General features: G+C 45.0%; 1 protein-coding gene across 2 annotated transcripts in view; it reads left to right on the top strand.

The window, feature by feature from the left end:
* Positions 1-2,491: 2,491 nt before the first annotated feature.
* UBXN11 (UBX domain protein 11) overlaps positions 2,492-15,883 on the top strand; it is a 286,049-nt gene continuing 272,657 nt past the window's right edge. Inside the window, exons 1-3 of one of the 2 annotated variants that reach the window (XM_069622845.1) lie at positions 2,492-2,695; positions 3,036-3,073; positions 14,009-14,107. In XM_069622845.1, coding sequence (XP_069478946.1) covers positions 2,628-2,695; positions 3,036-3,073; positions 14,009-14,107 — 205 coding nt within the window. In that variant the 5' untranslated portion in view covers positions 2,492-2,627. The remainder of the gene's footprint in view (positions 2,696-3,035; positions 3,074-14,008; positions 14,108-15,883) is intronic. The other variant, XM_069622846.1, reaches the window with a different exon arrangement.

The following is a 15,883-nucleotide window of genomic DNA, read 5'->3' as shown; positions in this document are numbered from 1 at the left end:
CATCAGAACCTGCATACTATAGGGGGCACAAGTTCAGTGGGATTGGGTGGCGACGACTAGCTATAGGTGCTGTTGCGATGTGGTTGGCCGCGGCTGGAGGACGTCACTGGTTAGCCTTGTGGGTTGGGCTGGGCCTGGCGGGTCAGCTGGGTTCATCCGGGCGGTGTCGTTGTGCCACTGTGGCCAGTGTCAGAGATGAATGTCTTTTCCTGACTTCTTTGCCCTAGGCCATGCACACCGCAGTCATTCAGTCATTTGCAATATTATCTTCTTTAATAAATCTTCCAATAGGTTATTCTACAGGTTAATGCAACACAGGAGGAATGCACCTAGAGCGGGGTTTGATGGCGATTCATCAGTACATGGTTACCAGCGTCCTGTTGACCGGGTACCATAGGTCGTGGGGTTGGGTCTCGGGGCATGGGACAGGCGGTACATGTCATCATGTCTTGTTAGAAGTCATTATGAATGTGTTGCTGTGATGTTGCCATAATATTGGATGTCCTAATTCTACAAGGGTCATTAACCTAAGGTTAGCCAGTGGGTCGTGGGGCTTAAGAAAGGGCGCCTCTGGATTTGTGTTTTCAGGCTGGGGTTTACTGCTGGGTTGTAAATAATATAGGTGGCGGGCTGTGGCCTTGCGTGCTGCAGAGTGAACTACAAATCTTTGAAGCGGCTCCACCCGAGTTGGGGGAGGTGGTGGCAGCGCGGCACAGGCCTCTGCGTTCTCGTCTGGCAGGCTTTGCTGGGAGGGAGGGGGAATGGCCTTGCACGTGCTCACAAAGGTCTTTTCCTCGTGTGTTGCTGATTTTAGGTGGAAGTAGCATTAACATTCAAATAATATACAATACTAATTGAGTCATTCTAAAGTTCACGTTTTAACATTGTTAATGTCTCTCATATAGCCAATCCGAGCACATTACTCCTACACTATGTTTTTAACAACTACAACATTTTGTAATATGCTTATACATTCGTAGTAGGTGAGGTAGTAGTGAGGTTGGTGGAGCCCATAGAAACGATTTGCCACTACAACTGACGGCAGTGGCACATAATGGGCTTGGACACACACACACATGAAGGGTACATTTTCATGCACCCTTTACACGAGCCCTCAATATGGTTGCATTTGTCTTTCTTTGCACTCTAGCAGCATTAGTTTGGTTATGGCGCGGGACCGTGGGGTGTACTCTTTTCAATGATACGCATAACAAAAAAAAACCCGGGACGCTTTTACTATTTGTGCATAACTGCAGTGATGTGGGTGCTTCATTCCTAATGTCATATGAGCACGCATTCTGCCATATCTATACATTTTAAAGGTTTTTTAGTCAAAGAGGTTGTGGAGAGAACGCTCCCATCGCAGGTTGTTTTGTCATTAGTATTTGGGAACTGTTGCTTTTATCAAAGGACCATTTTACAGTTCTTTTTCCACCCAGCCTCTGCTGGCCGGGTCATGCTGGGAGCAGCGATACACTGCGGAAGGTGAAATGTTACAGTGTTGGTATCTTACACTAGCTCATGTCCGTCTTGTTCGTGGGAACGGGCTCACAGCGGATCTGCCAGGGAGCTGCGGCCACAGGGATAATTGAGACTCTCCGAAGGTGGGGGCCGCGCTGCGGTGCGCCGGGCTCACACCATCTTCATTAGACAAAATGGTTTCCGAGGCCTAGCTAAATTCAGCAGGTTTGGTCAATGTCTACGGCAGGTGAGCCATCCACCACCTGGGCCCTGGTGGTAAGGAGGGGACCCCTGATGAGCCATGGCCCTCACCGGGGGAGAGGGTGCAGGGGAGGGGGGTCTTTTGGACCAATCCTCCCCTACAAAATATGTAGTAATTCCCACTGATTCCAATTGAATCAATCCCCACAACATGTTTTTCCTGCTTTTGAAACACAAAAGGTTGACAGGTTCAAACAGACTGTGCCTTTTGTTGTGCAGTGTGTGGCTCTTTGATGTATATTTTACCCCATGCATTGGTGTTATTTTGATCTTTGCTTTACAGTGCACAGTACCTGTACAATTCTAACATGCAAGGATCATTTCCCTTCTAATAACGTTTATAAAGTCCACCTGTCACGCCGTGACTCAGTGTCCAGTTCACTTCCACATCTAATTTGCAAAATGCTTTATCCAGCAAATGGACAGATCAAAAATTAAACACTACTAAAACGGCACTATATGGGTACATTTGCATAAACACATTCATAGAGCAATGTCTGTGGCAGTTATTTTGAAACTCCACAGCATTCTTAAAGATGTATCAATACATGTAGGGTACAAAACGTTTCTAATGTGCAACACTGACGAATGAAACAACCTGCATAGTAACTGAGATATCAGGGTGTTTTGTTCACCCACGTGCTGTGCAGTGGTGAAGGTTCCCTCTGGAATCTTGGCCTTCCAATCCCGTTTTTTTATTGTTCGAACGTCGAGACAGAACTAAGCCCAGCAGTGCATCTCCTTAAACTGCCTTTCACGTGGACACGTTGAAGTTGATCTTCCGGGTCATTACGTTCCGGCGGCGTCACGGAGTTCCTTGGTAACGGAGCGGCGTCCAATCAGAAGCCTAGCTGCTGTTGCTTGGCAACCGATACACACGGTGTCTGCAAGCGGCTTCAGAACCCATGAGCTCCCCGGGGGCTTCCCTGGGTCGGGTGCGCAGAGCGCCGTTGCCGGGCCTGCCAAGCCCGGGGTGAGCCCGCCTGCAGTGCCGAGGCTCGGGAGGGGCCTTTAGCGCTCTTCGAGCCAACCGCTTGTCTTTCTCCCCCTTAGATAGAAGTATCGCGTGTGCTTGCCTCACTGATTGTATACGATTTGTGCGTACACAGGCCATCCTTCAGTTTGTACCTAGGTTGTTGCATGCATGTGTTGTGTGTTCTGCATGTCTCACGTTAGTACCTCGACCATTGCACACGTTGTGTATTCAGCTTGTCTTACTCCAAATCGTATCTCAGGCAGTGAATCTGTGGTCTGCTGCTAGCCGTGGCATGTTTCACACTGGTGTTTTACAGCTCTCCCCTTTTCCCTTCCAGAAGAAGAGTGGTGCCGTTTAAGGCGGGCGCATATACAGGTGAGTGCCTCCACCGCTTCAGCCTCTTACTCCCTCTACAGAAACCCACCGTCTGAACACCTGTCTCTACTGCCATATGGCCATAATATCCAAGACCGGCCTAGAGTAGGATATATGGGTGCATCATGGGCAAGGCATGTGCACAGGTGTGGCAAAGAACAGGGTGATAATTTTGCCTGCCTATAGTAATAGTTTTATACAAACTTCCAACTTGTTATGTGTGATATTAAGAACATGTTGAATATTCACATAAAACAAATCCTTGATGCTACAAGGTACATACACACTATAACTCCATCATAAGGAAATACACTACTTAAACGTTACATTTACCTGTTTTCACTGATAGTAAACGTTACTTATTTTTATTTATTTGTACTTGCAAAGCACACTACAGCCCAAGGGCATCGAGGCGCTTTTGCAAGAAGATGTCTCAGTTACAGGAATATGTGGGCGTGCTCGTTGGTTACAAGGAGCATGACCTACGCGTAGTAAAACAGAGGGCAGGTACATGGAGATGTAGAGGGATTTCATAAATTAAAACAGCAGCAGGTTACATTACATGGGTGATGGGTTACAGAAGACGACAAAGAGATAGACGGCCAAGGGGCTGGATTATACAAACAGCCATGTTTTAATAGCTTTCCTGAAAGCGGTGTGTGAGTCAATGCTTCTTAGGTGGGTTGGTAGGGAGTTCCATTGTGAAGCAGCGATGAAAGGGAAGCTGGAACCTCCTGCGCGGAACCTCATGATTTTAGGAACAATTACCATGTTGGGATAGGCGGCTCTTGTAAGTCTGTCCGAGTGGTATTTAACAAATCTCAGAGAGATACAGAGGAGCGGTGTTGTTGAGATATTTGTGAGTAATGGCAAGGGTTTTTAAGGTTATGCGTTCCTTAATGGGGAGCCAATGGACTAGTCATCTGGTGGCAGAGATGTGTTCCTTCTTTGAGATGCCAGTGGCCGCCCAGAGGGCATTATTCTGAATCGTATGAAGTTGCTTGATGTTTTTTGCAGCAGTGCGAACTAGAAGGGCGTTACAGTAGTCTAACCGGGAGCCAATTATCGCTCTAGCAATGGTGAGGCAGTTCTGTTTGGACAAAAAGGGCCTGACTGCGTTGATCAGTTTTGAATGGCAGGCCGAGGCAGATGCAATTGCATTTACTTGCCTGCTCATGGTGAGGTTGGAGTCTAGGAAGACTCCCAATGTTTTTACTGCCCGAGAAACGAGAATAGGAGTGTTATCAATGGTGAAAGCCTTGTAGTTCGCATTTATTTTTAAAGTAGCCAGGGAACCAATGAGAAGCAGTTCCGTTTCTGCCATCCAGGTTTGAATTTTGGCATAGATGGAGTTTAGTTTTTCATTGTCAACGTCATAGTGACCTGTTAGGGGAATGAGCGCCTGCGTATCATCCGCATAATTGGTGTATGTTATGCCTAGCTCATCAAGGTATTTAAATAAGGGCTTCATGAAGAGGTTGTAAAGGGTCAGAGAAATGCAGGAGCCCTGTGGGACACCACATTTGATAGTATCTGGGTTGGCACATGCTTGGTCCGAAAAAACCTTCATGATTCTGCACTGGAGGAAGGATGCAATCCATGCTCTGGCATTAGTGGAGAAGTTGGCCGAGGATGACAGGAGGTGGCAAAGGGTGCTGTGGTCCACGAGATCAAATGCAGTGGATAGGTTTAGTAGTAGGAGGAGAGCTGGTTTTCCAGCATCCCAGAGATCATCAATTTGATTTTTAAGATCTAGGACAGCGGATTCTGTCCCATGGCCCAGACGGAATCCTGATTGCCGTAGACCAAGGAGATAATTTGCTTCCAGGAAGTTTTGGACCTGTTGGTAGGCTGCTTTATCTAAATGTTTTAATAGAGAGGGCACTGTAGTAATGGGCCTGTAGTTCCCTGTGACAGTCGGGTCCAGTGTAGGTTTCTTCAATAGCGGGCATCCCCAGGCTTCTTTGAGACATGCAGGGACAATACCAGATGTGAAGGATACATTGATAAACGCCGTCAGGAACGGGGCTAGAGTGGATGCACAGTCTTTGATGATTTGTGCCGAACATGCACCCCCTTTACAGTTGGATGGTTTTATTGATTTGAGGAGAGCAATGTCATCTTTTTCGTCATCTTCCTTAAAGGAAAAGGAAGGGGATTTATGAGTGGTTTCATAGTGTAGGTCAGCCATTTGTTGGGTTAAGGCATGTTGATTTTCCTTTGAAGAAGGTCGAGTTTGTCAATCATGGCCGATTGGATAGAATTGCACCAATCTGTATTTTTGGGGATGGCAGGAGGCTCAGCTGCAGGTGATTTCAACTCCCTAAAATAGCAAAGATTTCTTTGGAGCTTGATTTTGCGTTGGAGATTCTTGTGTTGAAGGGGTTACTCTTGGCTTTGATGATAGCTGCTTTATACTCTTTGGCAATACTTTTAAAAGCTGCTTTGGTGGCTTCACAGGGTTTGGCTACCCAGGCAGAGTGCGAGCGTCTCTTTTTAGTGCACATCTCGAGGAGATCTGCTGTGTATCAAAGGGTCTGTAAAATTGTTCCGCTTGGCTTTCTTGAGGGTAAGTGGGGCAATGGCTTCCACCGCTTGGTTGATGATGGTGTTGTAGGTGGCGGCCATGGTATTAGGGTCATTAGAGAATGGTGCCTTGAGGGCAGGTGAGTGAAGACATGGAATGAGTCGTTCCTTGGTGAGCTGCTGGGAACTCCTGCATAGAGCTGAGTAAGCGGTTTGACTGAGCGAGGTAGCACTTTTTCGATATTTAATGTGAAACAAATGGCATGGTGGTCGGACAATGGAACTGTAGAAATGGCAGTGAGATTGGGGGTGCATTTAAGGTGTGCGACCCAATCTAGGGTTTGACATTTGATGTGGGTGGGTGCTTTTACCGCTTGCTGGAATCCTAAGGAAGTTATGGCTTGGGCGTCTGAGGGGTTGTAGAGGCCAAGGTTGAAGTCCCCTAACAGGAGGACTTTTGATGATTCCTTTAGGTTGTTAGATATGGTGTGCAGGAGGGCATCTTGGAAGTCCGTAGATGGGCTTGGTGGTCAGTACACTAAGTGAAGGGTGATTGTACAGTTTACAGAAGGGTTGATTTTGATGATTAAGTAGTCACTGTTAGAACCCAAGTCTCCTCCTGGCACTCTTCTGATGGAAAAGGACTCCTTTGCTATAAGGGCAACCCCTCCTCCTTTCTGGAAGGGGCGAACCTGCCTCAAGATGGTGTAACCATGAGGGAGGGCCAGTGATAACACAGGACCAGAGGCTTTGTGAAGCCATGTTTCGCTGATGAATAGTAGGTCCAGCAGGTTATGGCTCGTAATGAAGTTGTGAATATCAGGGGCATGAGAAGGGATTGAGCGTGCATTGATACGTGCACAAGTGAGAAGGAATGCAGGGGAATTTTTTGGAGTGATGCTGGCAGTAGGCACAGTACTCGACAGATTAGAAAGGGCCCCTGGATTAGGGGCAGCATGACTGGCAGTAACCGGCATAACAGTGGGCATAGCCTGTATGGCAGTAACCGGCACAACAGTGGGCTCACCATAAGTGGCAGTAATAGGCACAACAGTGGGCACAGCATGAATGGCAGTAACGGGCACAACAGTGGGCACACCATGAGTCGCCGTAACAGGCATAACAGTGGGCATAGCCTGTATGGCAGTAACAGGCATAACAGTGGGCATAGCCTGAATGTCAGTAACAGGTACAAAAGTGGGCATAATGATCTGGCCCCCTGGATTGGGACCAACATGAAAGGTGGTAGCAGGTTAATCAGCCAGCAAATCGGTAATGGCCCCTAACATAAGTGCAGCATGATTGGATTTAACAGGGGGCAAAGTACACAGCCTCTTGATGAGCGGAACTTGAAGAGGTGAAGCATGGATGGTGGGAGCAGTAGATAAATGCAATGAGATATTGGTGTGAGCGTATTTATGCACTTGAATTTTAACATCTTATGCAGCCTTGATATCATGGGCATCCGCAAAGACCTTCCTCAATCTAATAGGACTTGCTGCCTTATTTTAGAGCGCAAGACAACTTACCTCCTTAGACATCATTACTTTGAGCAGTTTGTTTTGGATTTTGACTCTTTCAATAATGAAATACTGTGTGGGACAGCTGTTTGTGGGCAATCAAAAATCACTAATTTTAGCTCTTAATCAAATCAGTTTATATTGGGTGAGAACTTAATTAAGGGCTATTAATCTTTCAGAAAGTTTAGTATACCAGTTTGATTCAACTTCACTGACATTCCGGCTCCAAGGATATCCGTTAATTGTAATTGTCTTCTTGTTTGTTTATTTATTCACTTATATGCGCACCAGACCCGAGGGTAAGAGGGCGCAGCAGTACAGGATATGCAAAGCTTAGGTTACATAGTTACATAATGCTAATAATATTTACAGGCCGTAGCAGTAATACAGTGAATTATATACAGGATATTATACAGGTTGCAGGTAATATATCGGCATAGTGGTGGGGGGAAAGGGGGCACTGGCTAGTTGATTGATTGCTTCAGATGGTTGATGTAGTTAGATCTGAATTTAAGGTAGGATTTCTCCTCACGTATAGTGTGGGGCAGTGAGTTCCATACTTGGGCCGCCCGGACGGAGAAGCTGGCGCCTCTAGCCTTAGTCAATTTGAATCTTGGAATGATAAGTGTGTTGGCATTGGACATTGTTGAGGATCTGGAGGATCTTCTTTCTACATCAGTTAGATAGGGAGGAGCCGTATTGTTCAGGGCTTTGTGTGTGAGTGAGGCAACTTTCAGTAGGATTTTGTCTTGGGTCGACAGCCAGTTGTTATTACGCCTTATCTTAGAAATATGTGATCGTCTAGAGATACCAAGAGCTGCTCTCAAGGCATTATTTTGTAGAATTTGTATTCTATGTAGGATATATTTGTTGGCCCCAATATATAAGGCATTGCAGTAATCGAGTCTAGATAGAATGAGAGCTCTAGCTAAAATCATGCAGTTGTCGTTTGAGATGAAGTGTTTACCTGCTCTGATGAGCTTACATGTGTAAGCTGTGCCTGAGGCCAATGAGTTCACCTGTTTGTTGAAGGAGAGGGTGACATCAAGATGGAAGCCTAGGGTCTTCACTTCCTTGGCTACCTTAATAGTATTCCCGTCGATCTCAAAGGCAGAGTAATCCTTGCCTAGGTTTTTGAGATTAGAATGTGTGCCCAGAATGATTAACTCTGTTTTGTCATCATTCAGGCATAGACCGTGAGTTGCCATCCATGCCTGGATGATGAGATACACCCTATTTACCAAGGCCAATTATTTATTGTAATCCCCCGAAAGTGGGAGGAGGATCTGGGTATCATCTGCATAGTTAGTGTAGGTGATACCAAGAGAAGGTCCAGATCATCAAAAAGTGGTTTAGCAAATATGTTGTATAGTGTCTGAGATACACAGGAGCCCTGGGGAACGCCGCACAAAATGGGGATCGGGTCTGCTGCATCTGAGGGGGAGAACATCCTCATGGTCCTTTCGCTGAGGAAAGATTCAACCCATATTATAGCTTCTTTAGAGAAGTGTGCAGCAGAGTTTAGGTGGTTACAGAGGACTTTGTGATCTACAAGGTCGAATGCGGCCGAGAGATCCAAGAGTAAGAGGAGGGCTGTTTGACCTTTGTCTCTTAGCTCATCAATTTTAGCTTTCAAATCGATGAGAGAGTTCTCGGTCCCTTGTTGTGGACGGAAGCCAGACTGCCTTGCTCCTAGGAGCTTGTGGTGTTCTGGGAATTTTTGGATTTGGGTATATGCAATCTTGTCCAAGATTTCTAACAGGAAGGGGACTGTCGTAATGGGGTGGTAGTTAATAGGGATGAGGGGGTCTAGGGATTGTTTTTTAGCAGCGGTAGTACCCATGATTGTTTCAGGTTGGACGGCACAGTGCCTGAGGTGAATGAGGCATTTACGAGTTTAGCTATGAAGGAGGTAAGTTCTCTAGCGGCATCTTTTATAAATTGTGCAGGGCACAGGTCGCCTTGGCAGTTGGAAGGCTTAAGAGGGAGGATGACTTTCTCCACTTCGCGGATAGACGTTTTTGCAAATCTGAATTGGGTAGTTGTGTTTTGCTCCATAGAAGGTGGGTTGGCGTTAGATATTGGCAGTTGATTAAGTGCTACATTCTTAGCCGCTATTTTCTTTTGGAGCATGGTAACTTTGTTGGCCAGTGCTTGTTGTATCTCTGTGCACCAGACTTTGTCTTTTGTGCATATATCTGGAATGGGAGTAGGCGACTCTAATTCCGTCAGGATGGAAAACGGCTCCCTCATACTTGAGTTGGCTGCAGAGATGCGCTTGAGTTGCGTTTGGCCAGGATAATTTCCTTCTTGCATTGTGAGATTTCTATGAGTTTGTTTTTATGGTCTTCTGAAGGGGTAAGTCTCCACATGGATTTGCAACTTCTTTTAAGTTGATGGAGATCTTTCAGTTCAGGGGTAAACCATTTATTAAGGTGGGTTTTAGGTTTGCTTGGTCTAAGTTTTAGAGGGGCTATGTTGTTAAGAGTGGTTCGTATAATTTTGTTATACTCTTCAACAAGCATCTCTGGGTCTAGATGTTCATCAAGTCGGTTTAGGATGGGTAGAATAGCAGGAATTACTTTATCCTTAGTGATATTTTTTTTTGTTCCTGGTAGGGCATGAGGGGGCCATATTGGCTGCATGGGGGAGTGGCCTAGTGGTGGATAGATCGTAGGTTATCAAGTAGTGGTCCGTCCATAATTGTGGGGAGATGGAGGTAATGGAGGCGGAGCAGTTGTAGTCTGCAAACCAATTGAGAGTTCTCCCTCTATTATGGTTGGGTCCCCCAATGTTTTGGGTTAGTCCTAATTCAGTGAGGGTATTAGCCACATTGAAGGCATGTTTGTCTGATGGGTCATTATAACCTAGATTAAAGTGTCCAAGAATGAGTAGTTGTGTGGAGGTTTTGAGGTTAGTAGATAATAGATAGTTAATATCTTCTTCGAATGTACCCACTGGGGCCTGTAGATAAGGTCAGGGTTAAATGAAATATTTTTTTGGGTGTAAAACAAATTGAACAAAAGTTGATTAAATTCAGCTAAACTTCAATAAAAAAAAAAAAGATAATCAGGGTTTGGGAATTGCAAAGTCAGAGTTTGATAGTGCACACTTCGCAAGAGTTTGAGTCTGGAGTGGAGGTAGTTCTCATGTTTAGGGTGATTTTGGCAATGATGGCAATGCCACCACCTCGCATGTTATTTCTATTTTGTCTTACAATGGTGTAGCCATCTGGGATTGCTAGAAGATGCAGCCAGGTCTCTGTGATGGAGAGGAAGTCCAACTTATTAGACAGTAAGTTCACAACTGTCAGTGGCATGCTCCGTTAGGGATCTGGCATTTATTAGTCCGCCTTTGAGAGGAGGGGCTGCAGTGGTGATTTTAGGTTGTTTGGTTTTAATGGAGGAGGTTAGAGATGTCTTAGTTTTGCTGTTAGCAATGCTAGCTTGTTGAGTAATGGTTCTTTTGTTGGTGACAGGGAGGGATCTAGTCAAAGGCTCATGTAGTCTCGTGAGTCTTGCTCTCAGTCTGGAATTTCTGGTGGGTGGGCTACATGGTCTGCTTGGGGGTTCGCTAGTAGATCCAGTCCTGGGTCCACTGGTGAGGTTGGCTTGCTCCATGGTGGTGCAGAAGGAGGTGGCTATACAGGATGGGTTATGTTGGAGATTCTTAGTAGTGAGGTGGTGGCAAATATCGGATGTTAGGTAAGTTTAGAGCAGTGGGTAGGTGATAGACCAAAGGCAGAGTGTTATGATGCTCATGGTGTATCACTATTAGGGAGGTATATACTTGTGCTTGGGCAGCACTAAAGCGTGGGTTCAGAGGGGGTATACCCTAAATGCTTAATCTAACTGCAGCAGACTGGGTCACTTTAGGTCAGGAGAGACGTAGTAAGTTGCATATAGCATGGGTAGTTGAGCATATTAGCATGGAGCTGAACTGCACAAGTGGGCTAAGTGCCACTATAAGATGGCAGGGCACATATGGGCTAAATGAGACAATCAATGAAACAAACATATGTGCCAGGTAAATAATGGCAGTATGTCCGGATGGTTACAGATGGCTAGGGGGATTAATTTCGGAGAAGGGACAAGCGCGGCATTGGGTAATGACTTGTATATAGACTATGGCAAGGCAGAGTATCAGATGGCATTACTAGATTACTAGGTCTAATATCAGCATGGGATGGGTGAAACAGTAGATAATGACTGCAACTTCATAGTTGGTGTTAGCCAATGGTTACAGTAGGTGGCAAACATAGCAATTTTCTTGGAATGTCTTTGCGAACGGCATGTAGAAGGTAGACATGTGGGTGTCATGGGAGAAAATGCTAGTGTTGTTGTTTAAGGTGGTGGGTGTGAGCAATACCTTGTGGTACCTAGAAGAGGTAGGGCACAAGCAAAGATGTCTGAGCACTAGGTGTAGGGTGAAAAGTATGAAAGATACTTGTCCTTGCGCTCCGGTGCGCTAACAGGGGTGCCAACAGGGCCTTAGGTGCGGCCCTTTGGGGTTAGGGCTGGCTGCGCCTGCCAGCTTGTGATTGGCCTGGTAAAGCTTTGTCCTGGCCAAAGGGGATGCGGCAGCCACAGCAACCTGGTCAGCAGGTTAGGGGGCACTCAAGTGCGCGTGGGGCAGCCATTTTGGAATGGCCATAAACTCGCAAGAAAGGCGAAATCTGGGCAGTCACAAGGCCTGTGGTTGTGGCAGACAACATGTAACGCTTTCTTAACGTAAAGTGCCAGATGGAAGCTGAGCAAATTGTAAAAGCTTCATGTAGCACAATAATCCGTAATGGAAGCGGTTTACGTGCCTAAGAGTGCACGGTTTCCAGTGAAGCTTGGGTGCCCTCATGGGCTTACCTTCACAAGATGAGCAGGGGCACGGGTGAGCACAGGCTCCTGCCTTTTGCTGCTGGCATTCGAGGGGCCTCTTCTCCGGTGGGCTCTGCATAGAAGTGTCGGCCACGGTGCAGACGTTTTGGGCTCTTTTTTTCTCTTCTGAGAATATTAACTGAACGTTACAGTATTATAATAGTGACCTTTAGGTTTTAATGTTTTGTAATTTGATTTATTAATATATATTTCGTACTGTATGTGTACATTGTGTAAGGTTTTATATACTAATTCACAGATTTAAAAAAAAATCGTTTTTTGCGCGTCAATCTAGTAGGCATCATGAACTCGGCTTTAAAAGGGAATTTCGTTTTGTCGTTTTTAAAATTTTTTTTTTTGGAAGGAAGTCACAGATCTGGCAGCTGCAGTTTGTGTGTGTGGTATTTTCAGTCGCGCATAAGAAAAGACAAACCTTTTCCTGTGTGGCCAGTGGTTTAAGAAGGGCCCGGCAAACGCATGTCTTTGTAATCAGAAAGAAATGTGTCAAACGAGCAATTGCCAGGCACTTTACTAAGGCGGTGGCAGCACAGGGCAATGTTTACCATTGTCCTTCTGTCCTCCCCATAAAAGGGTCCGTGAGAGACGGCCCAGAATTCCGAGGGGTGAGGTAAAGCACAATTAGACCAATGGTGTTGCACGCCTGTACCCGAGGAGCCAATCTATGCCTCTGCCTTGATCCCACTTCTATTAAAATGACCCATGCCACTGCCTCTCTCTCTCTCCTGCTAAACCTATTCATGGCTCTGACTTCCTTTCCCTCCTGTGAAGCCAGGTTATGGCTATCACTCACTACTACCTCCTAAACTGCTCAATGACACCACCTCACTCCTACGCTTGACATGGTGATCTAGGGGTCTGCCTCACTTTCCCTCTAGAATGAGCGAGGCCAATATCTTAACAACGACAAAACAGAACCCCTGCTGGTAGGGTCCGAATCCCGACTTAACAAATTGGAAGCTGATTACAAATCCTTCACTATAGACTGAAGGAAGTGAAAACCCTAGTGTCTGTCTAGACTCCCCTCTGTACTTAACCAGTCAATGCAACGGCCTCTGCTGCGGAATATACTACTAAACCTAATACCGCCTGCAGACTATTCCTAACGACAGATAGTTGCATCACACTAGCCAGAGCCCTCATACTATCCGGACTAGACTACTGCAGTGCTCTCTTGACTGACTCCTCCACAAGCAATATCAAACAACTACAAGTCATCCAGAATAACACCCTGCAAGCAGCACTAAACATCTTTAAGAAAGAAAACATTTCTGCAGCCAGACAGAATGCCCACTGGCTTCCGGTCCAAGACCTGTTCATCACGCACAAATGGCTAACACAGCCCAAAGTAACTCTCTTACCTTTTAGCCACACCCCACACCAACACACCCACTCGGGCATCTACCTCGCACCCCCTCACCACGCCCAAATTCAAAAGAGCTAAAGCAGGGGGTTGCAGTTTTCCAGTTGTGGCCGCTAAACAATGGAATGCCCTCCCCTTGTCCCTCAGCTCCCTCTGGTCCTTCCAAAAAAACTCAAAACCTGGCTCTTCACGCAACACCCATAGACCATAATGCATCCTATTATTGTTCTCATTGCCTATTCCTGCTTGTTTTCATGTATGTACTTTTACCAGTGCCCAGATGCCTGAGGGTTCGGTGCGCTTTACAAATGCTAAAATAAATAAAACCCCTACTCATTCTAAGCATGTATATCCCTGCCTCATTCCAACTCCTACTAAACTGACCTAAGATTCTTTCCCACTCCCACAACTGGTTCTACTTTACTTCTCATGCCTCTGACGGTGTCTCTGCCTTTCCAGCTCTGCTCTGTTTTCCTACCATTACATAGCTGATATGAGGTTGCACAACCCTATTGCCTTCGGGCTGTGCTCTTAGCCCTGGTTCTGCTCTGATCTTCTCGAACATCTGGTTCTGCCCTTATCCCACTGTCCCAAGCACTGAGTTCCAGTTGACCTGACAGCCTTTTTCTTTTTTCAGATGAGGCTCTTCTGCTCAATGATGTTTTGCTCCCCAGATATAAAGTCCCTGGGGAGGCAACATCCACGCAGGAATATGATACAAAAAGGAGTGTCATGGGTAATGTATTATGAATTATATCTACTCCTCATGGCCCTGTTTGTCTCAGAATAGTCTGCTCTTGTGCCCTTCTGTCTGGTTATAAATGGTCTCCTTCTGAGCTTGTCATTCATGTTTGTCCGCTTGTTGACTGGTAGTCTCTGCATCACTATTGTGGGATGGGAGGACATGGAACATGCTGTCTTAATTTGTTACTTTGCTGTGTATTGTTTTATTTTGATCATTTAGTAATTCTTAGGGGGGTAGGTTACATGCTTGTATGCCATTGATATTGTTTAAGGTTTCCTCTTTGCCACTCTACCTCTGTCTCTCTGTCTCTGATACAATTTTGACCTAGTGCTGGAATGCTCATAGAATGTTATTAATATAGCTACTGGGCTATCACATAAAAGCACACCTATACCCAATGTTTCCATAGAGCAGGGGTCTGCAACCTTCTGCTCTCCAGATGGTTTTGACTACATCTCCCATCAGACCTGTTTAGCATTCAATGGTGAGGGATCCTGGGAGTCATAGTCCATAACAGCTGGAGAGCCTCAGGTTGCAGAAGCTGCCATAAAGAAATCTTAATAGTTGAAAGGAATCATGTGATGTGCCGTGCTAATTTTCAGATTTGGGTCAATTCATATCTTATGCCAACATAAGCAGCCAATTAAGGTAATTTTGAATAATGTAATTTTGAATGAATAATCAAAATTGGGCCTACACATGTATCGCTCAAAAAGTGAGCTTCTTCAGGCCTTTTTTTCTGCACATAATCCAATTGAATTTCTCAAGGTATAAATGTATACGCAATTTTAGTTTGTTACAACACGTGTTATTAACATTAAATACCCCAAACATATGGAAATAATAAGAACCTACATTCGAAGGAAATTACATTTAAAGTAAACGGAAAAGTGAGAGAACAATTGTTGGCTTATGTTGAGTGCAACACATACTATGACCTAGAAATTTGATCAAATCAACACATGCCTGTTCTAAAGTAATACGCCCAATTCATGGTCCTAAGGCTATATTTGTGTCTGGATTACTTTCATCTTAAATGCAGATTACTGTTGCCTTTCCTTGTGCTTTGGTAGACTTGCTATTGAGACTGAAGAAATCTAGATACATTTACAAATAATATAGCTCTGGTAATATTCCCTTGAATATGTCTCTCCAATATTAAGACCGTATAGATAGAAACATTGGATTTGTTTTGTTTGTTTACCTTCAATTTACTTAATGAATTCCCTCTTCTTTGTTCACTCTTTCTACTATTACTAATATATCTTGCACAATAAAGAACGTTGCTGTGTTTTAAGAATTCTTAGTTAAACAATACGCAACATGACCCTTTAAGAATGCCATCATATCGATATTCCAGTATCTTGTTATTAGACATGTTATATTGTGGGAATGCGCAGAGGTGGATACAACCTTCGTCCCTAAATTCCTTACGAAAATGTATGATTTGGAAGGGGAAGACCCAGTCAGTACAGCTAGACAGCTAGCATGGCAGCACAGCTAGGGGGGAGTCTGGACTCTGATTTGTAAACACAGTGGTGTCCTCTGAGGAAGCAACCCCAGCAGGTTATATTGACTGCAGGATACAACCTACATCAAAGAAGTCCTTCATAGGCTCAAGTCTATCTATGTGGTCAGCCAGATTTTTTAAATATTTTTTTTATTTATTTGGTCGGTTGGTTGATAAAATCAACTTCTCAAATTTTACAAGTACAAAACAATGCAATACAAAACAGTATGTTTAGAAAATATAAAATCATCTTACAT

This window comes from Ambystoma mexicanum, chromosome 11, assembly GCF_040938575.1.
Source record: "Ambystoma mexicanum isolate Mex_15411 chromosome 11, UKY_AmexF1_1, whole genome shotgun sequence".
NCBI classification, from domain to species: Eukaryota; Metazoa; Chordata; class Amphibia; order Caudata; family Ambystomatidae; genus Ambystoma; species Ambystoma mexicanum.
The sequence above is the reverse complement of the archived record's forward strand: the minus strand, read 5'-3'. Positions and strand labels throughout refer to the sequence as shown.